Source organism: Carcharodon carcharias, chromosome 1 (genome assembly GCF_017639515.1).
Source record: "Carcharodon carcharias isolate sCarCar2 chromosome 1, sCarCar2.pri, whole genome shotgun sequence".
Lineage (NCBI taxonomy): Eukaryota > Metazoa > Chordata > Chondrichthyes > Lamniformes > Lamnidae > Carcharodon > Carcharodon carcharias.
In genome coordinates this window covers 162,890,199-162,913,231 of record NC_054467.1, presented here as the reverse complement: position 1 = coordinate 162,913,231, position 23,033 = coordinate 162,890,199, and the positions used below count along the sequence as shown (strand labels likewise).

The following is a 23,033-nucleotide window of genomic DNA, read 5'->3' as shown; positions in this document are numbered from 1 at the left end:
CACTAAGTCAAAAGTGATGAGGCCAATTATAACATGCTTGCTTCCAGTCTAGCTAAGGCCATCCAGTCAGCACCTGAATGTGGAATCTTTCTGGTATACATGGCTTGGCTCTGCAGATTGCAGCACCTTCAAGAAAGTTTTTGCTGTGCAGCTTGTCTTTTTTGTTGCATTCATTTGCTCTGATTTCAACGTTACAGAATTGTGTCGTTAATTTTGCATACCTTTGAAAATCTGAATGTGTGGTTCAAAAATTGTGGCTAATGCTATGGGAAGCATGGAGAAGTCACTTATTAATAGAGAACTGTTTCAACACATTTATATTTAGAATTTATCATCATTTGGATTCCTATGACCATTAATTAATTTATTTTTTCCTGGTCAACATCTAGACATACAGTCTTAAAAGAGGTAGAGGGGTTTAGGGAGGGAATTCCAGAGTTTCACTAAGTGCTTTGGGGAAGAGTCGACCTGATTTGTCCCCGGAAAGCCACCATGCTAGGTTATGCATGCATCGGTAATTGACAGTTAATTCACATGCACAGTGGCCAATTATTTTAGCAGTGTCAAGTCATTTAGGAATCACCTACTACCTTGGTGCAGTTACAGGCCAGGTATCTCACTAAATCAGAGTTCAATGTAGTGATAAGAAAGTAAGCTAATAAATTAGTCATCTCATTTGAAGCTTGTTCATAAAAAAAAAACACATTATTTGGTTGTTTTGATTAATAGCAAGATGAATTCCTAATGCCTTATCTTTCCGAAATTTGCTCACTGACCCCATCAGAAAAAAATTGAAACATGGGCCCTCATGCGAAAAGGTTGCATACCATGGAAAGCCTGACTGTCATGCCAATGCTAGATATTAAATCAGAGTGGAGTGCTTTGCAAAGCTATTGACTCGCTTGTCATGAGCAAAGCTTTAGGTGCTAATGCTATCCTACCTGCACTCATCAAGCACGGGAACCGGCACTTTTGTAGCATCTGCACAAACTTTTCTGTCTCTGCTGGAGGGAGGGGCCATTGCTCCAGAACATGCATAATGCAATGACCTGTGACCCTGCATAAGAACAAGGGCAACTACAGCGATTACAACAACTATCAAGGCATCTCCCTTTTGAGCTTAGTAGGAAAGGTATTTGTCCATATTGCCCCTGTCAACACTGCAGATCTTGACTGAACACATCTATCTTTTTTTATTCATTCACAGGATGTGGGCTTTGTTGGCTGGGCCAGCATTTATTGCCCATCCCCAGCTGCCCCTCAGAAAGATGGTGGTGAGCTGCCTTCTTGAACCACTGCAGTCCATGTGGTGTAGGTACACCCACAATGCTGTTAGGAAGGAAGTTCCAGGATTTTGACCCAGCGACAGTGAAAGAACGGCAATATAATTTCAAGATCAGGATGGTGAGTGACTTGGATGGGAACTTCCAGGTGGTGTGCCCATCTATCTGCTGCCCTCGTCCTTCTAGATAGTAGACGTCATGGGTTTGGAAGGTGCTGTTGAAGGAGCCTTGGTGAATTCCTGCAGTGCATCTTGTAGACTATACACACTGCTGCTACTGTATGTCAGTGGTTGAGGGAGTGAATGTTTGTTGATGAGGTGACAATCAAGCAGGCTACTTTGTCCTGGAAGATGTCAAGTTTGAATATTGTGGGAGCTGCACTCATCCAGGCAGGTGGGGAGTATTCCATCACACACCTGACTTGTGCCTTGTAGATGGCGGGCAGGCATTGGGGAATCAGATGAATTACTCATCGCACGATTGCTAGTGTCTGACCTGCTCTTGTAGCCACAGTATTTACATGGTTAGTCCAGTTCAGTTTCTGGTCAATGGCAACCCCCAGGATGTTGATAGTGGGGGATTCAGTGATGGTAATGCCATTGAACATCAAGGGACGATGATGGTTAGATTCTCTTGTTGGAGATGACCATTGCCTGGCACTTGTGTGGCACGAATGCTGCTTGCCACTTGTCAGCCCAAGCCTGGATATTGTCCAGATCTTTCTGCATTTGGACATGGACTACTTCAAAATCTGAGGAATCGCAAATGGTGCTGAACATTGTGCAATCATCAGCGAATATCCCTACTTCTGACCTTATGATAGAAGGACATTGATGAAGCAGCATGGTGGGCTGAGGACACTACCCCGAGGACCTCCTGCAGTGATGTCCTGGAGTTGAGATGACTGACCTCCAACAACCACAACCATCTTCCTTTGTGCTAGCTATGACTCCAGTCAATGGAGAGCTTTCCCCAATTTCCAATTACTTCAGTTTTACTAGGGCTTCTTGATGCCACACTCAGGCAAAAGTGGCCTTAATGCAAAGGACCATCACTCTTACCTCACCTCAGGAGTTCAGCTTTTGTCCATGTTTGAACCAAGGCTGTAATGAGGTCAGAAGCCGAGTGGTCCTGGCAGAACCCAAACTGGCCGTCAGTGTGCAGGTTATTGCTAAGCAAGTGCCTCTTGATAGCACTATTAAAAACCCCTTCCATTACTTTACTGATGATCGAGAGTAGATGGGGTGGTAATTGGCTGGGTTGGATTTGTCCTGCTTTTTGTGGACAGGACATACCTGGGCAATTTTCCACATAGCCAGGTAGGTGCCAGTGTTGTAGATGTACTGGAACAGCTTGACTAGGGGTATGGAAAGTTCTGGAGCACAAGTCTTCAGTAATATTGCTGGAATATTGTCAAGGACCATAGCCTTTACAGTATTCAGTGCCTTCAGCCATTTCTTGATATCACGTGCAGTGAACTGAATTGGCTGGAGACTGGCATCTGTGATGCTGGGGACCACTGCAGCAGGCCGATATAGATCATTCACTCAGCAATTCTGGCTGAAGATTGTAGCAAATGCTTCAGCTTTATCTTTTGCACTGATGTGCTGGGCTCCCCCATCATTGAGGATGGGATATTTGTGGAGCCTCCTCCTCCAGTGAGTTATTTAATTATCCACCACCATTCACAACTGAATGTGGCAGGACCGCAGAGCTTAGATTTGATCCGTTCGTTGTGGGATCGCTTAGTTTTCTGTCTATCACTTGCTGCTTATATTGTTTGGCACGCAAGTAGTCACATGTCATAACTTCACCAGGTTGACACCTCATTTTTATGTATGCCTGGTGCTGCTCTCTTGCACTCTTCATTGAACCAGGGTTGATCCCCTGGCTTAATGGTAATGGTAGAGTGGGGGATGTTTTGGGCCATGAGGTTACAGATTGTGTTTGAGGACAATTCTGCTGCTGCTGATAGCCCACAGCACCTCATGGATGCCCAGTCTCGAGTTGCTTCATCTGTTCGAAATCTATCCCATTTAACACATCGTGAAGGCGGGACTTTGTCTCCACAATGACTGTGCGGTGGTCACTCCTACCAATACTGTCATGGACAGATGCATCTGTGGCAGGCAGGTTGGTGAGGATGAGGTTAAGTATGTTTTTCCCTCTTGTTGGTTCCTGCACCAACTGCCACAGACCCAGTCTAGCAGCTATGTCCTTTAGGGCTCAGCCAGCTCGATCAGTAGTGGTGCTACCGAGCCATTCTTGGTGATGGACATTGAAGTCACCCACCCAGAGTACATTCTGCACCCTTGCCAACCTCAGCGCTTCCACCAAATGGTGTTCAAAATGGAGGAGCACTGATTTATCAGCTGAGGGAGCAGTACGTGGTAATCAGCAGAAGGTTTCATTGCTTACGGTGCTGAGACTTCATGGTGTCCGCAGTCAATGCTGAGGACTCCCAGTCCAACTCCCTCCCGACCGCATACCACTGTGCAGCCACCTTTCCTGGATCTGTCCTACCCTTGCGACAGGACATACCCAGGGATGGTGATGGTGATGTCTGGGACATTATCTATAAGATATGATTCCGTGAAGACGATTATGTCAGGTTGTTGCTTGACTAGTCTGTGAGACAGCTCTCCCAATTTTGGCACTGGACCCCAGGTATTACTAAGGATGACTTTGCAGGGTCGACAGGGCTGAGTTTTCATTTCTGGTGCCTAGATTGATGCTGGGTGGTCTGTCTGGTTTCATTCCTTTTTTGATACTTTGTAGCAGTTTGATACAGCCAAGTGGCTTGCTATACCATTTCGGAGGGCATTTAAAAGTCAACCACATTGCTGTGGGTCTGGAATCAGGCAAGGACGGCAGATTTCCCAAATCTCAGTGTGGTTTCATAACTGAAAGATCGACAACTGGCATGATCTTCTAAGTCCAGCAGCTGCCAGAGAAAGGCCTTGAGCAAAGGAGACAGCTATATATTGCCTTCATCGACCTCAACAAGGCATTTGACCATGTAAGCAAAGGCAGTCTATTTAAGCTGGTGAAAATTGGCTGCCGCCAAAGCTGCTCAATGTGATCTCCTCTTTCCATAACAACATGTTGAGTATGGTTAGCTATGGCAGGGAGACAGTAGAACCCTCTGAGATCTGCAATAGGGTCAAACAGGGTTGTGTTTTGGCACCGAAAATCTTTAGCATATTCTTCTCTTTGCTGCTGTCATAAACTTTCAAGTCTGAGATTTGGGATTAAGGGAGGTGATGGCATAGTGGTATTGTCACTGGACTTGTAACCCAGAGACCCAGGGTAATGGTCAGGTGACCTGGGTTCGAATCTTGCCACAGCAGATGGTGGAATTTCAATTCAATAAACATCTGGAATTAAAAGTCTAATGAGGACCATGAAACCATTATCAATTGTCATAAAACCTACAGAGGGTGTCCACTTATGTACCAGAACAGATGGAAAGCTGCCCACCCTTGCATGTACGAGATCCGAGGCAAAGGTGTGCCAACCCTTATCAGAGAGTTGCTCTATACTGACACTGCTGCACGAACATTCCATGCTGAGGAATATCTGCAGCAGCAAATGGACAGACTCTCATGTGCCTATAAAAGTTTGGTTTGACCATTAGGACCAGGAAGACAAATATCATTATCCAAGATATTATCACACTGCCATTTATCAGCACTGACAATGTGATGCTGGAGGTTGTTCATAGTTTCACATACCTAGGCTCCACAATCACCAATCTGTTAATTGATGCTGAAATCAATGTAAATATTGCTAAAGCTGCAGCTGTTATGTTCAAGCTGCATAAGAGAGTGCGGGACAGCAACCTGACCAAACTGCGAGTTTACCAAGCTTGTATTCTCAGTGCACTCCTCTACAGCGGTGAAACCTGGACAACATATGCTAGGCAGGAAAAAAAGCTAAACAGCTTTGTTGTCTCTGATGTATCCTCGGCATCCATTGGCAGGGCAAGGTCACCAAGTCAGAGGTCCTAGAGCACGTTAATTCCATCAGTACATACTCATTGCTAAGCATCTGCATGCACTCAGCCACAATCACTGGTTGGATGATGGCTGTATACCCTCTGAACGGCAAATTGGCCACTGGATGTTCATACCTCCGTTGCCTGCAAGCGAGATATAAAGGTGGTGGATATTGACGCTGACAACTGGGAGACAGTCCAATTGGTTTGTTGTGTAAAATCTTGAGGGTGCTTGATAAACTAAGGCGGCAAGCTTCTCTGGACACTGCTATGACTCATGTATCTATAATGGCTTTGTTTAAATCGTCACAAATTTCTACAACTAAGGCCGCAGTTGCTGGAGAGAACCAGCAGTTCACAGCTAAGACCTGAATCAGAAATCATCCTGGAAGTCTAGTGTTCTCCAGGGTCCTGGGTTTGAAAACCCCAGATTTTGCCAGAACAGGGCTGCAGGCATAGATGACTTTGTGTGGTTTGCTTTGATGTACTGCTTTTCACATCCATTTCTGAAATTAATGGCAAACTGTGCTGGTGCTTGGAATCTTCAAAGCAGTCTACTAAAACCCTCAATGATGATAGCTATCCAATTCCAAGAAGCAACGTACATGAATTATTCCAGACATAAAATACTGCCTGCTGGCAAAAATATTGCAAAATACAGTTATTGATTAATTTAAGGATGGGAGGGTTAGATTAATATCTGCTTGAACTACATCTGCTTAACAAAGGTTTGGACAACTTCCACTCTATACTGAGCCTACTTCGGGAACTCACTCTGAATAGTAGCCATAACTCACAGGTAGGAAGATGTAATTACCCACTTTCACAGGTTTTCTTAAGGTCTGCATGAAACAGGGAGGAAAGGTTCTGTTCCAGCGTTTATAGCAAGTACATTGCCAATTGTCTTTGGTTTGTTTGATAACTCATGTGAAGCACCATGGGACAATTTACTACATTGAAGACACTATATAAATACAAGTTTTTGTTGTTACCTATCTTCTAATAATGGAAAGTTGAAAGCCACTTGTAAAATGAGGGAAAACTGGGAAACATAACATTGCCACCTTTTCACTGCATCCTCTTCTAAGAATAAGGTGAAACAATCTCAAGCCTACCGTCTCTTTAATCATGGCACTATGCAGTCAATTACAAGATGCAAGGCACAAAAATGTGCATTACTTGGGAAATGGAATTCCAGACTCCTCTGCGACACTACACCTAGCATCTAAATTAATAACTGACTAAATTCACTCACATACAGCCCACTTGAAACAATTTTAGGCAATCAAACTAGGCCTTCTTAGTATAAAGCAAGCGGTTAATAGTTTGCGAAGTTGGCCTTCTCAAGCAAAACAAGTTAAAATATTAGAAACTCTCTTTCATTCAAATAGTTTAGTAAAATAAAAAACTTTGTTTGTGTGTAATGTTCAAGATAAGCAAAGCAGGATTTGTTGCAGTATGCAAAAACCCCCAAAATGCAAGGGATGGCAGCAAACAACTGAAAATGATGTTTGAAGATACTTTCTCTCAAGGACTATGGTTTTAATGATCCTCTTAAAATCCCTCCTGAGACTGCATTATTTTCAACTACATCAATACTCAGAGTTAGGTTGTAAATTATTAAAAATTTATAATATAGCAACTTGACCAGACCATCCTATATCTCAAGCGTGTCCATTCATGGACTTGCCGGCTTAGAGATAAAAATTATAGACCCCAGGCTCTTGAAAAATAGTTTTCCAGTGGTTGAAGAAAATTAAGGGGATGTTTTCTATTCTTCACTATTTTTGCAGCAAAGTGCAAACAGGTATGCAGTGAGGGACACCATATCCTTGTCTCTACTCTTCTCAAAATAACATTAGAAATATATTGTTAATATGCCAGCTTAGAATTTCTAAGTTAAAATAGTCCATCAAGCAAATTATAAGGGAAATAATAACATTTTTACAAACTGAACAGCAAGATCCATTACGAGCTGAAAATACTGTACGTACCACTTGTTCTCTCTGTATTTTGGAGAATTACTTTCAAATGGCTTTGGGAAAGCCAAATATTCTGTTTTTCCAGAGATGCTGTGCTCAGTTACAAGTGGTTGTTGTTCATTACTCTGGACACTGACATTTTGAGACAGGTCACTAAACCCAGGAGGGAATATCGGGTTAAGGTTAAAACCTGTGTTCGAAAAAAGATAAATTGATTATTAACAAATGAAATGCATGTGCTGCATCTGAATGTATAGTAGAAATATAATAGTTGTTAAATGCTAAGCAAGGCTTCTCAGCTCATTTAGGTGATAAATAAAATTACATAAAATGCTTTCTCTGACATAATTACCACCCAGTTCTACCCTCATCCAAATGTGAATCTCTTGCATAGTCGCATTTTGGTTATGGAGAGATGGCAAGAGTAGCTAGAACAAAAGAGTGAGGAAACCAAAATAATGTGTTCCAATCAATACCATAAAACTCATCTCCCTGAAACAACTTGAACTTTTATGAATACAAGTTGGTGATACTTATGGCAGATTGTTTGGAAAATACAACATGTTTGAATACATAAAATAAAAATATTTACTTTTGTCCTGTACTTCTCAAAGCCAAAATGTCTCAAGCATTTTTGAACTGCTGCAGAGACCAGCACAGCAGCCACTTGTAAAATGGGAGAAAAGTAAAAATCATAATATTGCCACTTTTTCACTGCACATTCTTCTAAGAATTAGGTGAAACAATCTCAAGCCCACCATCTCTCTAATCATGGCACTATGCAATTAGTTACAAGATGAAAGGCACAAGAATGTACACTACTTAGGGAATGGAATTCCAGACTCCTCTGCAATACTACACCCAACATCTAAATTAATAACTTACTAAATTCACTCACACAGTCCACTTGAGGCAATTTCAGGCAATTCTTGGCATAAAGCAAGCAGTTAATAGCTTGCAAATTTGGCTTTCTCAAGTTACACAAGCTAAAATATTAGAATATATCAAAAAGTTTAGCAAAAAAAAATTGAGTGTATTGTTCAAGATAAACAGGGCAGGATTTGTCACAACATGCAAAAATCTCCAAAAGGCAGTAAACAGCTGAAGATGATAACTAACTTGGGAAAATAATCAAACTGTTCAAAAGTATTTGATTAAGTTACTCAAAGCAATGCATTCTCCATTTTATTAATCTATTCACACAAAAGCTTAAGGATGGAAACATTCATTCAGAAATTAAAAAAAACTTCAAGAATTAAAACAAGAATTGAACGCAAGCTAGCTAATTACTGTTTACACTCTCAATTTGCTATTAAAATACTCCTCTGAAAACAACAAAAACTCTTCAGGTTTTGTTCATTAAATATCTTTGACTTGCCAGAAAAATTACAACGTAACAGTATTACTGATAGTTACTTAATTAGAAGATTCTAGATGTGGCATATTTAAAGCTGCTTTTATTTTGCAGCCTGGGTCAAGGAAAGTGGCATGCAGGTGACATGCTGTCACATTTAATTGTGGATTAGAAACTGATCTGGTCAGTAAAACATCTTATTTTAGGGATGAGCTAAGTACTCAGAAAATGACATCATAACATCGCTAACTCTGTATCACTGTCCATATGTGACATAACATTAGTATATGTGCAGCTGAAACATATTTACAGGTCCTAGCCTCAGGAAAACCTGCAGCAGATAAGATTATTTTTATTGTTCCAAACTTCTAAAATCATTTAGTTTTCAAAAACCACCAGCTGCACAAAACTCACTGGTTAGCTGTTGGTAGCACAACATAAAGTAGCTCGAAACTGTAGGGCACCACCCCCCCACCCACCCTACCCCCATCACTGAGTTATAGTTGGAGGATTAAACTTAGAGAAACAGGTAACTTTAACAGTTTCTTTTCCTTATAAAATCTTATTTTAATTCTATTTAAATAGCGTTCATTTTAGACAAAAGTATACTTCATCCCCCACGTAAACGGCTTCAGGCCTCAATTTTTCTCAAAAAGACCTGCTTAGATTTACATAAGCAGTGAGTCTAATTGCTTCCTTCTCATGAGAAATGCATTGCTTTCATTTGGACTATTCTAACCAAAGTTTGCAGTCTATTCTTTGTCCAATTTTAAAATCACAGTTCACTTGGAAAAGTGTCGTTAACTTTCTCATGTGTTATTTTCATTATAAAATATGGAATTTACTCAATACAAGGACAACTATTTCTACAAATAGCAGTACTTACCATGAACAAAAGGAGAACAATTTGGAAGTCGTGACATGCTTAATGGATTTAAAGACGGGGAAGGAAAGCTAAATGGAGGGAAGACAAAATTGCTGGGAGAAGGAGGTGGTACACTGCTATCTCTATGATTTTCTGGCTTTTTGTCTTGCTGCTGTTGGTGGAGAAGTTCATTCAGCATCTGCTTTAGCCTACCAAGATACAGGAATAAGAAAATATTCAGTATTTACTAATAAAAATTCAGGTGAAATAATCTTTTTTCTTTAGGTACATACTAGCTTAGACAAGGAAGCACTAAGAATTTAGGTTACATTATCAATACCCTTTAGATGTTCATTATCTAAGGGGGCAAAAAAAATCAAAGATGCAAAACCACTTCAACTTTTGGCAATAAACCTCATTTTAAGTTGACTTTGGCAAAGAGTTAATCTATCATTCCTGATGCTCTCAATTGGCAGTAGCTTCACAAGTTGTTGGGAAGACATGGTTTAAAAAATGTTCTTCCAATGGTCAGCTTCTGCAAATCTGACATATTTTCTCAGGTTTGCTGCTGGTTGTGTCAAAAGATTGTGCCAAGAGCCAGCAGCATCAAAACTATACTAAACTCAATTTAAAAGAAACAATAAATGACCTCTTGCTCTTTGTCTGCTGTGAAAATTTCATGTACAGAGAAAACAAGTTGCATTCCAAATTGGTGGTGGGGAGGTAGGAAGAGTACACACAATAAAAATGCCATCCCACCTATTGTTTGGTGCAACACTTGTTACCCAGTCTCCCAACTTTACATAAGGAAATGTTCTCAAAGTATATGTCATCTTTGTTTAAAAGGTGGCAGTAGTAATGAGCCAAGCACCAGGTTAAACATGAAGTCTAGGGAGTGCTGATGGAAGTTTCCATACATTTAATGAGTCACCACATCCACACTGACACCTAAAGTTTCTCACATTTAATCTACAATTAATGTGTTTTCAGATACACTGAATTACATTGTACAAAGCAGTACATTCCCCCATGACTGAACTGTAAGAGCAGATTGGAAAGCCACAGCTCATTGCTTTGGTTGATTAAAGGATTAAAGAGAAAATAATGTTCTGTGAAAATGCATAATTAATCTATGCAACTAAGTTACAGACATTGTGAATAAAATCCTTCAAATAGCACAAGTTCCAACTTTTCCCAGTCAAACAGGGCCACCCAAGGAACATAACTAATTTCATTCTGTAATTTGTTGTGTGTTAATGTGCAATGGTGTCAAAAGCCTGTTGTTCCAAAATAAACAAAATTCTGAGGTCAATCATTCTGTGGACACAGCTAAATTTTAAGGAATATAATTATTTGACATAAATGAAATACAACTGTAACATTATCCATAACATTTGCTTGCAGCTTAACGCTCTCCTATCAGCATAGTAAGTAATTCAGGTAGATCTTCCTTAAACGGCCATTAATTGGCTAGGCAGGCGGTGGGAAGGCCAGCTACTGAATTTTATGTACATAGCCAACCCTCCCCAGCTTCCTTAGTGGAGAGATCAATTTTCAAACTACATAAAACTGCAGCAGTTGAATAGTATTTGACAGTAAATGTAAACTAGATTTTAATGAAGGGCAGATCCTGTAAGCAACTCCAGCTGAGAATTCCCACTTCACATAGAACCTAGCTTCCTCAGCAAGTTCAAGATCTACTAGCGTGGATTCTCTGGAAAAGATCAAAGATGACAACTGTCTGACTTGAGTTTTTGTGAAATTGCTGCAATTGAAGAAATGCAGTCACTGTACACAAGTACATTTTGATCAATATATTTATGTCAGCATCTACCCTCTTTGTGTGAAAATCTGCCCAGGTGCATGTAATCCAGAACAGGATAAATCTAACCAACCAGTTCTCACCCTATTGTGCTCCTCTTAATCACCAGCACATCCAAAAACTGATAAGACTGCATTAAATAACTGCAGTGGAACTTGGACTTCCTCCAGTTCTCAATATGACTGTTTCATATTTCAATTTGATAGAATACCTTTCCTTGAGGTTGACAACCACTAATCAGTTTCCCCAATATATACTAACTGAATTAGCAACAATAAAATTTCCATTTTGAAATGTTACTCCAGAATTAAGGACGTGAAGAGTTTATAGTCCACATTTTAAAGTTGTTGAAAGCTCAACGATACAGGTCAGAAAATTTTGTTCCTGGGATGTGGGCAATGCTGCAGTGCCACATTTAATGCTGATTCTAGTTGACTTGAAAAAGTGATGTTGGGGCATACCATTGAACAAACACAATTGTTATGGTGAAGAAATGCAGACAACAGTGTTAGTTCTGGAATTCCAGGACTTGATCCAGCAAAGAAGGATGATTCATATCCGGGTCAGAAAGTTGTATGATTTTGAGATGATGGGGTTTCCTTAACTTTGCTGCTCTTGCTCTGCTCAATAGTAGTTAGTTGCACAAAAGGGAACTTGCAAGTTGCTGCAGCGTACCCTTTAGCTTTCAGCTGTTACAGACAAGGGAGGCAAAACTGAACACCTTTATTTTTCTCATCATCTGTCCATAAGCAGAGGTGTTTTAAATTTTTGAATTAGGCTGTGACACATTTCCTCAAACTCTCTTGAGATAAATTTTTAGAGACTCACAGCAAACTTTCTTTAGGGTTAAATCAGAAGTATAGTTTAGTCACACATTCAAACCTGTGGAATGGTCGCAACTTCATATATACACACACAAGTGCCCAAATAAGAGGATAGGAAAGTTTTTACAACCACGGATAACTTAAAGAAAAAGCACCACAGACATGGATATTAGTTAACGTGGTTGCCAGAATCTAGAAAGTCAGATTCTAATGAGGATTCCTTCACGGTAGTTCAGCTAGCTGACGTAGGATTTTTTAGAAATCCTTTAAAGTCGATGGTGACGCAGTGAGATGAGGTTGGTGTACAGAGACTTGGCCTGCTCAGCAGGTGATGGTCGGAATCTTCCAAAGAAACAGGGTTCGAGGAGGCTTAGACTTGATGCAGACTGTTGATCAGCCTGGAGTCCTGCTTTGACGTTTGGAGTTTAAACAGCAGACTGAGTTGCGAGTCTAGAAAAATAATATTAAAACTTTCCAACAGTCATAAGCTTAGATCATGTGATGCTGCCCATTAATGAGTCAGTTGCAGGCTAACAAGCAGTTTCTATGCCTTGGTCAAAATCCATTGTTCACTGTGGGAGATAAATGATGGCTTTTCGCATCTCTACAGGTATAACAAGTTTCAATGGCTTCCCCTTTGTTACAGGACTAGGCTGAGGAGATGGATCGTCTGCTGGACCATGGTTTTGTTGATAACAATGTGTCCTCACAATGATAGGTGTGAGATTCCTCAAGGATGAGGATTGAGCTTTTGTCCTATAACTGCTGGTGGAAATTTTCAGAAACTGCAGCCAACTTATGATTTCTGTGATCTGTAGCAGCCATCTTTTGGTTCAGCAAAGTTCACTTTTTAAATAAGCAAAAAGATAAGGTATGATTTAACACGTTATGATCTTCATGCCTTAGGGGCATGGCACAGCCATATTATGTGCTTGATGGAGGGGCTAGGCTGATCAAGCAACCTATCTGGTCCTGGGGAGTATAGGTACCAACCATAATCATCCTCCTGTGTGTTAGTTATGACTCCAGGCACTGGAAGGTTTTTCCTTAGATCCCCATTAGCCTTAGTTCTGCTGGGCCACCCTGATACCCTGATTTAGTCAAATGCTGCTTTGGTATCAAAGGGAACTCTCACTTCTCTTCTGGCTTCCATTATCTGGATCAAGGCTATAATGGGGTACCAGAACCAAACGTTCCTTGCAAAACACAAATTAAGTGGACAGCAGGTTTGTCTTATGGTACTATGGATGGCTAATGTCATCTGATACTGGTGATTGAGAGGAGCCCAATAGGGTGAGAACTAATTAGGTTAGAGTTGTCTTGCTTTTTCTGGATTGCAAGCAACAAGACAGTTTTACACAAAAGGTGTTTGCTGACATAGCTGTATTGGAACAATTTGGCTTAGTTAGTGGCTAGCTCTGATGTATAGCCTTTCAGTACAGCAGCTGGGATGTAGTTTGAGGCCCTGTTTTTTGTTGCTATGCCCAGTACATTTAATGGCTCGTGGAGAACACTTAAATGCTTGGCATCTATGACAGCAGAGACCTAAAAAGGCAAAATAAAACCACTCAATAATAGTTTGGATTTAGAATGCGGCTTTAAAGTAGTAAAGCTCCACAAGGCATATGAGCAGCATCAAACTGAACTACATGACGAGATATTTGGGCTGATGACAGAAAACCTAGTCAAAAAGGTAGGTTTTAAGGGGCATCTTAAAGGGATAACACAAGGTAAATAAGCAGAGAGAGTTAGGAAGGTAACTCCATATAGCATAGAGCCTTGGCAGCGGAAGGTGAAAGGAATAGTTAAAATCAGGGGTGCTCGAGAGGCCAGAATCAGAGGGATGCAGATATATTAGAGGGTTGTGGGATTCAAGGCATCTGGTCGCCACATTACCAGAAGGATATGGAGGCGTTGGAGAGGGTGCAGAGGAGGTTTATCAGGATGCTGCCTGGTCTGGAGGTTATTAGCTATGAAAAGAGGTTGGAGAAACTGGGATTGTTCTCATTAGAGCGACGGAGATTGAGGGGCGACTTGACAGAAGTTTACAAAATTATGAGTGGCATGGACAGAGTAGATAGTCAGAAGCTTTTTCCCAGGGTGGAAGAGTCAATTACATGGGGACATAGATTTAAGGTGAGAGGAGAAAACTATAGAGGAGATGAGCAGGGCAAGTTTTTTTTACACAGAGGGTAGTGAGTGTCTGGAATTCGCTGCCAGAGGAGGTGGTGGAAGCAGGTACGATAGTGGTGTTTAAGAGGCAGCTTGACAAACACATGAATAGGATGGGAATAAAGGGATAAGGACCCCGGAAGTGCGAAATGTTTTAGTTGATGGGCTATATGATCGGCGCAGTGTTGGAAGGCCGAAGGGCCCGTTCCTGTGTTGTACTTTTCTTTGTTCTTTGTATTACTTAAGCAGGAGCAAACATAGGTCAACAAACCTAGTGGTGAGAGGTGAATAGAACTTGGTGAGAGTTAGAGCATAAGCAGTAGAGTTTTGAATAGCCACAAGCTAATGGAGTTAGGGTTTTGTTAAAGATATAGCTAGTAAGATGGATATGAGGTATACAGTGTATTCTAAAAGCATTTGATAAGGTGCCACCCAAGAGATTATTCAATAAAATTAAGACCTAAAATTAAGGTTTAGGGTAATACATTAGTGTGGATTGAGGGTCAGTTAACTGGCAGAAAATATAGAGTGGGAATAACCATGAAATTGTCAGGTTGTCAGGCTTTTGCTAGCAGGGTGCCACAGGATCAGTGCTTAGGCCTCAGCTATTTACAATCTATACTAACGTCTTAGATAAGGGAACTGAGCGTAACATATCCAAATTTACTAATGATACAAAGTTAGGTTAGAAAGCAAACAGTGAGGAGGATGCAAAGAAACTGCAGAGAGACATAGTTGGGTGAGTGGGCAAGAACATTGCCACATTGTATTTCATCTGGTAAGTGTGAAGTTATCCACTTTGGTAAGAAAAATAAAAGAGCAGAATATGTTTTGAATGATGAGAGACTGGGAAATGTGAACATCCATAGAGACCTGGATGTCCTTGTCCATGAATCACAGAGTTATGATGCAGATACGGCAAGCAATTGAGACCACACCTGGAGTACAGCGTGCAGTTTTGGTCTCCTTACCCAAAGAAGGACATATTTGCCCTAGAGAGAGTACAATGAAGGTTCATTAGACTGGTTTCTAGGGTTAGTGGATCATCCCATGACGATAGTTTGAGTAGACCAGGCCTATATTCCTTGCAGTTCAGAAGAATCAGAGATGATCTAATTGAAACTAACATTTTCTAGAGGACTGACAATAGATTCTGAGAAAATGTTACCCTGGCTGGGGGGTTTAACATATGACGTCGCAGTCTCAATGTAGGGGATTGGCCATTTAGTACTGAGATGAAGAGAAATTCCTTCACTCAAAGAGTTGTGAAATTTTGGAGTTCTCCATCTGCAGATGCTCAGTTGTTGAGTATACTCAAGAAAGAGGTTGGTCGATTTTTGGGTAATAAGGGAATTAAGAGATATGGTGCTAGTGTGGGATGGTGGAGTTGAAGTAGCTCAGTCATGATCTTATTGAATGGCAAAGGAAGTCAAAGGCTAATGGCCTATTGCTGCTCCGAGTTCTTTTATTATGAGGGCACAATGTGGGAGGCCAGCCAGAAGTGTATTGGAATTCTCAAGTCTAGAAGTAACAGATGCCTGGAGGAGGGTTTCACTATCAGATGAATTGAAGCAGGGCGAAATCAAATGATGTCACGGAGGTGGAATTAAAGGGACATCATGGGTATGTGGTTGAAAGCACATCTGAGGGTCAAATATGACTCTAAGATTACCTTAGACATTTTTCAAGGAGAGGATGGTCTCAGTAGTTAGGGAATGAATCTTGTGGCAAAGACCAAATACAGAAGCTTCAGTCTTCTCAGTATTTAATAAGAGGAAATTTCCGCTTACCAAATACTGAATGCTGGAAAAGCAGTCTGAAAATTGAGAGAAAGCAGTGGGGTCGAAAGAAATGGTCTTATAGTACAGTTAGTTGTCGTTAGAATGCATGGAAAATGATGCCATGTTTTTGAATGATGCTGCTCAGGGGCAGCAAATAGACACGAAATAGGAGGGAGCTGGTCAAGGACCAAGGGGGTCATCAGATCTATGGATTCTCTAAGATCAAATCGATAAGATTGAAACCAGGCAAGTGCAGTCCCTCCTAGCTGTCATCCAGCTGGGTTGCACTACTTTAACGTGGTTCCATTCTTGACCATCTGATCATAGCCAGATAACCACTTACAATGGCTTCTCCTCCTGCATCGTTACCTCTGCTGTTCCCCAGAATCTATCCTTAGCCACTTTTGATTTGTTCTACATGTTATATTCTGTTCTATATGCAGCAGCATGTTAGCTGACCAACACCCAGTTCCATCTCACCACCACTTTTCTCCATTCTTCTATTGTTGAATTATCAGGCTGCATACCCAATATCCAGGGCTGGATGAGCAGAAATTGCCTCAAATTAAATATTGGGAAATAATTATTTTCAGTCCCCACTCAAAACTCTGTTCCCTAGCTACTGACTCCGTCCCACTCCCTGGCGAGTCTGTGGTTGGACAAATCTGCTTGCAAGCTTGGTGTCACATTTGACCCAGAGATGAGATTCTGACCTCATTTTTGCACCATCACTAAGATTGCCTATTTCAACCTCAGGAACATCACCATACTTCACCCCTATCTTAGCTCATTCATGTTTTCATTACACCCTAGGCTTGATAATTCCAGTGCACTCATGGCTGGTCTCCCACATTCAACCCTTGTAAACTTATGGTCATCCACAACACTGCTGCCCATGTCTTAACTCGCACCAAGTCCCGTTTACCTAATACACATGTGCTCACTGACTTACACCGGCTCCTGGTCAAAAAACATCTGGATTTAAAAATTCTCATCCTTGTTTTCAAATGTCTCCATTGCCTCGCCTCTCTCAACCTCTCATCCCCTCCAGCCCCACAACCATCCCAAGATATTTCTACTTCTCTAATTCTGGCCTCTTCAGCATCTCTGATTTTAATTACTCCACCAACGATGGAAACCTCTTCCATTGCCTAGTACCTAAGCTCTGGAATACCTTCCCATTACCTCTCCGCTTTACTTTTTTCCTTTAAGACATTACTTAAAACCTAGCTCTTTGACAAAGGCTTTGGTCACCTAATATCTCCTGATGTGGCTCGGTGGTATATTCTGTTTTATTACGCTCTTGAAAGTGTCTTTATTGTCGTTGAAGGTGTTTTATAAATATTTGTAGTTGTTGGTGTTCTGCCTGGTCTTTTTTGTTTAACTCTAATCATTTACAACTGTGAGATTTGCTGGGCCACTTCAGAGGCAGTGAAGAATCAACCATGTAAATGTGACACTGAAGTCACTTGCAAGCCAGACCAGGCAAGTGTCCTTGTCTGAAAGGCAGTGGTGAACCAGTGATTTATGTTTTATTGCAAGTCAAAAACTCATATGCTAGCCCACAAATTACCAGGGCTCTCGTCCACTGGATTGCTAATGCATCAACTATACCATTGTATTCTTAAAGTAACCCAAAACTGGAAAATCATTCACAAAAATATATAGATCAGCACAACCTGGGATTTATTTGACAAAATTTCTTACTTTACCATGTCTAAGGTGTATTGCCACTAATTTTTTCAATAAATACCAGCTTCAAATACTTGTAAATAACTTAATTTTGAACATCAACACACCTTTGCACATGGTTCTGTTGCCAAGCCAACTGTGTGTAACATTGGTTTAATTGGTGCATAATGATATGCACCTGTGGTGATCCAACATTGCTGGGCATTACACTGTAAGGGCCAGTAAGGAATGTCTGCAGAAGATACGAAAGTGCCTGTGTAGAAATAAAAAGTTTATTTATAGCTACACTAAAATAGCACGTAACCAAACTTAAGCAAAATATATTTCCTGAACAAAAACAAACTTCTACAATCTAACATGTTTATGATGCAACTCAAGTTCCATTAGGAAAGCAGACCTTTGGAAAAATGCTCTCGGCCAAAAAGCTTAATGCAAATTTTCAGGCCAAAAGCTTTATGTACACAAGAAAATAACAGAAGAGAAGAAGAAATGATACTACTTTTGCCCATTTGCCTACAAATGCATTTTTATTCAGTTAAAGCTCACACAGGTCCTTGATAAGCATTTCTGATAACACATTAGAACAGGAATTGATTTGACATGAACTATAATCTGTTTGTAAAGATTTAAAATTAACTGCAACATGACTCATCCTAAATAAAGTTTGGAAACTTTAGATCAGAGCTAGAGCATTCTACTGCAATTTGATTCTTTCTGGACTGCATATATTTAGAAGAGCAAAGCACTGATTTTCCCAACAAGACAGTAAAGCAGAGGATCAAAACTCATTAGAGATAAAAACAAAAAACTGCAGATGCTGGAAATCCAAAACAAAAACAGATTTACCTGGAAAAACTCAGCAGGTCTGGCAGCATCGGCGGAGAAGAAAAGAGTTGACGTTTCGAGTCCTCATGACCCTTCGACAGAACTTGAGTTCGAGTCCAGGAAAGAGCTGAAATATAAGCTGGTTTAAGGTGTGTGTGTGGGGGGCGGAGAGATAGACAGACAGAGAGGTGGAGGGGGTTGGTGTGGACAAACAAGCAGTGATAGAAGCAGATCATCAAAAGATGTCAACGACAATAGTACAATAGAACACATAGGTGTTAAAGTTAAAGTTGGTGATATTATCTAAACGAATGTGCTAATTAAGAATGGATGGTAGGGCACTCAAGGTATAGCTCTAGTGGGGGTTTTTTATAATGGAAATAGGTGGGAAAAGGAAAATCTTTATAATTTATTGGAAAAAAAAAAGGAAGGGGACAACAGAAAGGGGGTGGGGATGGGGGATGGAGCTTATATTTCAGCTCTTTCCTGGACTCGAACTCAAGTTCTGTCGAAGGGTCATGAGGACTCGAAACGTCAACTCTTTTCTTCTCCGCCGATGCTGCCAGACCTGCTGAGTTTTTCCAGGTAATTCTGTTTTTGATCAAAACTCATTGTTGCCCACTTAAGACTCAAATAAAAATTTGCATTAAACTAGTAACATGCAAATGTAGCAATTGTTGGTTTAACTAGCATATAAATACATTGGCTGAAAAACAAACCGCTCAAATGATCTTTTGAAAGACACCAGCATTCTGAAGTTTAAATTCTCCCCCACCACAAATATAAGCTGCTATTTACCTTCTATTAATTTGGGGGTCTTGGCAACAAAATCCTTTAGAACCACAGTTTAGAGAATAGCAGTCTTCCAACGTTTAGAGCAATCTAAAATGGATGTCATTATCTTCTTTCTGATTCAAATATGAATTCAAATTACACATTTTTTTGTCTCAGCTATTCCCTGTGGCCAAGTGCTCCAAGCTCCAATACCTTCGATTTGAAAACATTTCTCCAAACTTGTCTCCTCTCAAGTTGCTAACTCCAAACAAACAAACCGCCAAAATCCTTTATTAAAAACCTGATATCTCGACATTGCACTGCGGTAAAAATTGTCTCAGTTTCTCCAGTCTCTCCACATAACTTTAGTGTCTCATCCTGATGGATTTGCAATTGAAGTTTACTGAGCTTTCTATCACAGAGCAACTGTGGCCTAACTATTGCCATGAGAGTTATCATAATGCTTCGTGACGTCTTAATCTATCTGTTCAGTTTTTTCAAGGAACTGTATTTTTCAACCACTATTTATCCATAACCTTCAGTGCTTTTCTACTGAGTGCATACTCCTATTCATTGTTCCTCCTGCCAAAATATATCACTTAACACTACCCCACAACAAACGGTGCCTTTCACCCATCTATTTAATCTGTCTTCTCCAGAAGTCCAATATAGTCTACCTATGATTGCCATACTTAATACTTTAAATGTTGTCAGCAAATTTCAGCTAAATTCTTCTTTCTAATTCTGAACTGCCTTGTTCCTATTCAGATGAAGTTACATTGTTTGCCATTGTGAGATTTAAACTCTTGATACTCTTTTGAGTAAACCTGTTTCCATCTGTTTCAGATGAAGTTACATTGTTTCATAGTTTGCCATTGTGAGATTTGAACTCTTGATCTTGGGGTTACAAACCCAGTACCATAACCACTTGGCTATTTAGGCCAAGCTTTTCAGGTCATTGGCACCATTTTTTGGGTGCCACAAGAATTCCAAGTGGTGTCCATGTCACACATACACAGTGGTTGCAGGCATTTGCTCATTCACAATGAGCAGCCATGGTGATCAATCGGATGTAACTCTTTCGAGTACAAACCCGTTTCCATCTGTTTCAGATGAAGTTACATTGTTTCATAGTTTGCCATTGTGAGATTTGAACTCTTGATCTTGGGGTTACAAACCCAGTACCATAACCACTTAGCTATTTAGGCCAAGCCCCTGAACTGCCTTGTATTAACACAAAAAACATGTTTTTTTCTCAACGAGATTGATCTCAGCATTAAATGGTTGTTTAAAGTACTTCCAATCTGTACACATCTCATGACAAGACGCAAAGTGCTCAAGTGACACAGTCTTAATCAATCAACAGCAAAGCAGTTGCTGGCAAAAGCTGTGCACTCTTTTTGGGCAGCAGCAGAGAGGTTAAGAGAAGAGGCAAGGATATGCATGATCTTCTAAAACTACTTCCTACCTGCTGGTCCTGCATCAGGGTCTGGCACATATTTGTACTGAACTCTAATTGCCTTGTCAGTTGGTTTACTTGTTCTTGCCAGTGCTCTTTCTCTTCCACATAGGAAAGATCAGCTGCCCAGCGCAGATTCTCCTGTCGACGCATACCAACATTCTGTTGTTTGTTTTTGGGGAATGGACGATAGTTCCCATCTATGGAACATGTTCGTTTATCCTTCCACCTATGGAAGTGATAGATGGGAAAAGTATAATATCTAACAGGTAGCTTAGTACAACGTGGATGGTCGGGTAACGGCCAAAACAGTCAATAGGTCATACAAACATACATATGAACATACAAATTAAGAGCAGGAGTAAGCAATTCGGCCTCTTGATCCTCCTCTGCCACTTGAGAAAATCTGATTGTGGTCTCTACTTTCCTGCCTACTCCCTTATACCCTTTGACTTCCAAATTAGATGTTACACAAAAGCACAAATTGACTGAAATCCAAACTATCTATAAACATGAAAGTGCTAACAGACAGCTGTGTAATCATAAGCAAGTTTGCTGTACACCAAACGTGGAATTAGGAAACTTAATTAGGGTGTCAGCTGTTGCATTTGAAAAGATAGGGGAGCAAACTATCAGGAAGCATTGTAACCATATGTTGATGAATCGCAATTTCCATGGTGATCATAATCCAATTGTGGCATTGGACAGGGAATTTCAGGGTATTTACACAATAATGATAAAGGAATGCCAATATGTCCAGATCAGGATGGTGGGTGACTTCTGGAAGATTATGGCATTCCCTCGACAAGGCTGCTCATATTCTTCATGGTAGAGGCCCCAGAGGTGAAGGAACTGTAACTTTGGAGAGTTACTGCAATGCACTCTTTAGACATTATGCCAATCTTCAGGTGAAGGCATTGAGTTCAAAAGAAGTGGCACTAATGTCGCGGACTTTGTCCTGGATGTCGTCCAATTTCCCGAAGTGTTGTTGCAAGTGGACTCATGCAGGTGATTGATATTTGTTACACCCTTAATTTGAACTGTGCAGATGGTGGAGAGGTACTGATGGGTCAGGTGACACTTTCTCCTTACCACATGCCCAAACACTACTTAGCTTTAGTAGCCAGCAATTATTTGGCTGCCCAGTTAATCTTGTGGTCAAAGGTGAGCTCACTTCTTCACCACCCCTTAATACACTGTTGGTGGAGGGCTTAACAATAACAGTGCTACTCAAGCTTTGATGTGATAGTCAGGCCTTTTCAACTGGGGCCAAAAAGATTGAGGAAATTAAGGCAATTAATATCAGCAGAGATCAAGTATTGGAGAAACTTAAGGGACTAAAATGTGACAAATTCTCAGGGCCTGACAGCCTACATTCTAGGGTTTCAAGAGAGATAGCCACAGAGATAGTGGACACACTGGCTATGAGTTTCCAAAGTTCCCCACATCCTAGGACGATCCCAGCAGATTGGAAGTTCACAAATGTAACACCACTATTCAAGAAAGAGGCAGAGACACCATACCTGGAGTACTGTGTGCAGTTTTAGTCTCCATATTTACTTGCATTGGAAGCACCACAGCAAAGGTTCACTAGAATGGTTCATGGGAGGAGAAGGCTGTCCTGTGTTGAGAGGCTGTGAAATTGGGTCTATATTTTCTGGAGTTTTGAAGAATGAGAGGTGATTTCATTGAAACATACAATGTTCTGAAGGGACTTGACAGGGTAGACACTTGAGAGGTTATTTCCTCTGGCTATGGAATCTAGAACATGAGGACAAAGTCTCAGGATAAGGGAACAATCATTTAGTACTGAGATGAAGAAAAATTTCATCACTCGATGGGTTGTGATTCTTTCGAATTCTTGATCCCAGAGGGTTACGGATGCTGCATCATTGAATATATTTAAGGCTGAGGCAGACAGATTTTTATCTCTCAGGGAATCTAGGGATATGAGCAGGAAAGTAGATTTGAAGCTGAAGATCAGCCATGATCATATTGAATGGTGGAGCAGGCTCGACGTGCCCTATGTGTGAGAATAGATGTTTTTTTGTAAATATTTTGGGGTATATTGTGCTACAGAAACGTAGAAAATAGGAGGAGATGCCAATTGGCCCATTGAGCCTGCTCCGCCATTCATTATGATCATGGCTGATCATCCAACTCAATAGCCTGCTCCCGCTTTCTCCTCATAGCCCTTGATCCC

The 23,033-nt window shown here is 40.7% G+C and overlaps 1 protein-coding gene across 7 annotated transcripts in view; it reads right to left on the bottom strand.

Moving 5' to 3' along the window:
- Nucleotides 1–23,033, bottom strand: part of pcm1 (pericentriolar material 1) — a 170,187-nt gene that overhangs the window by 57,507 nt on the left and 89,647 nt on the right. For all 7 annotated transcript variants that reach the window (XM_041207250.1, XM_041207340.1, XM_041207506.1 and 4 more), the window contains 4 exons: nt 20,840–21,059; nt 17,880–18,025; nt 9,503–9,690; nt 7,275–7,452 (listed from right to left, as the gene is read on the bottom strand). In XM_041207250.1, the coding sequence (XP_041063184.1) occupies nt 7,275–7,452; nt 9,503–9,690; nt 17,880–18,025; nt 20,840–21,059 (732 nt within the window). The remainder of the gene's footprint in view (nt 1–7,274; nt 7,453–9,502; nt 9,691–17,879; nt 18,026–20,839; nt 21,060–23,033) is intronic.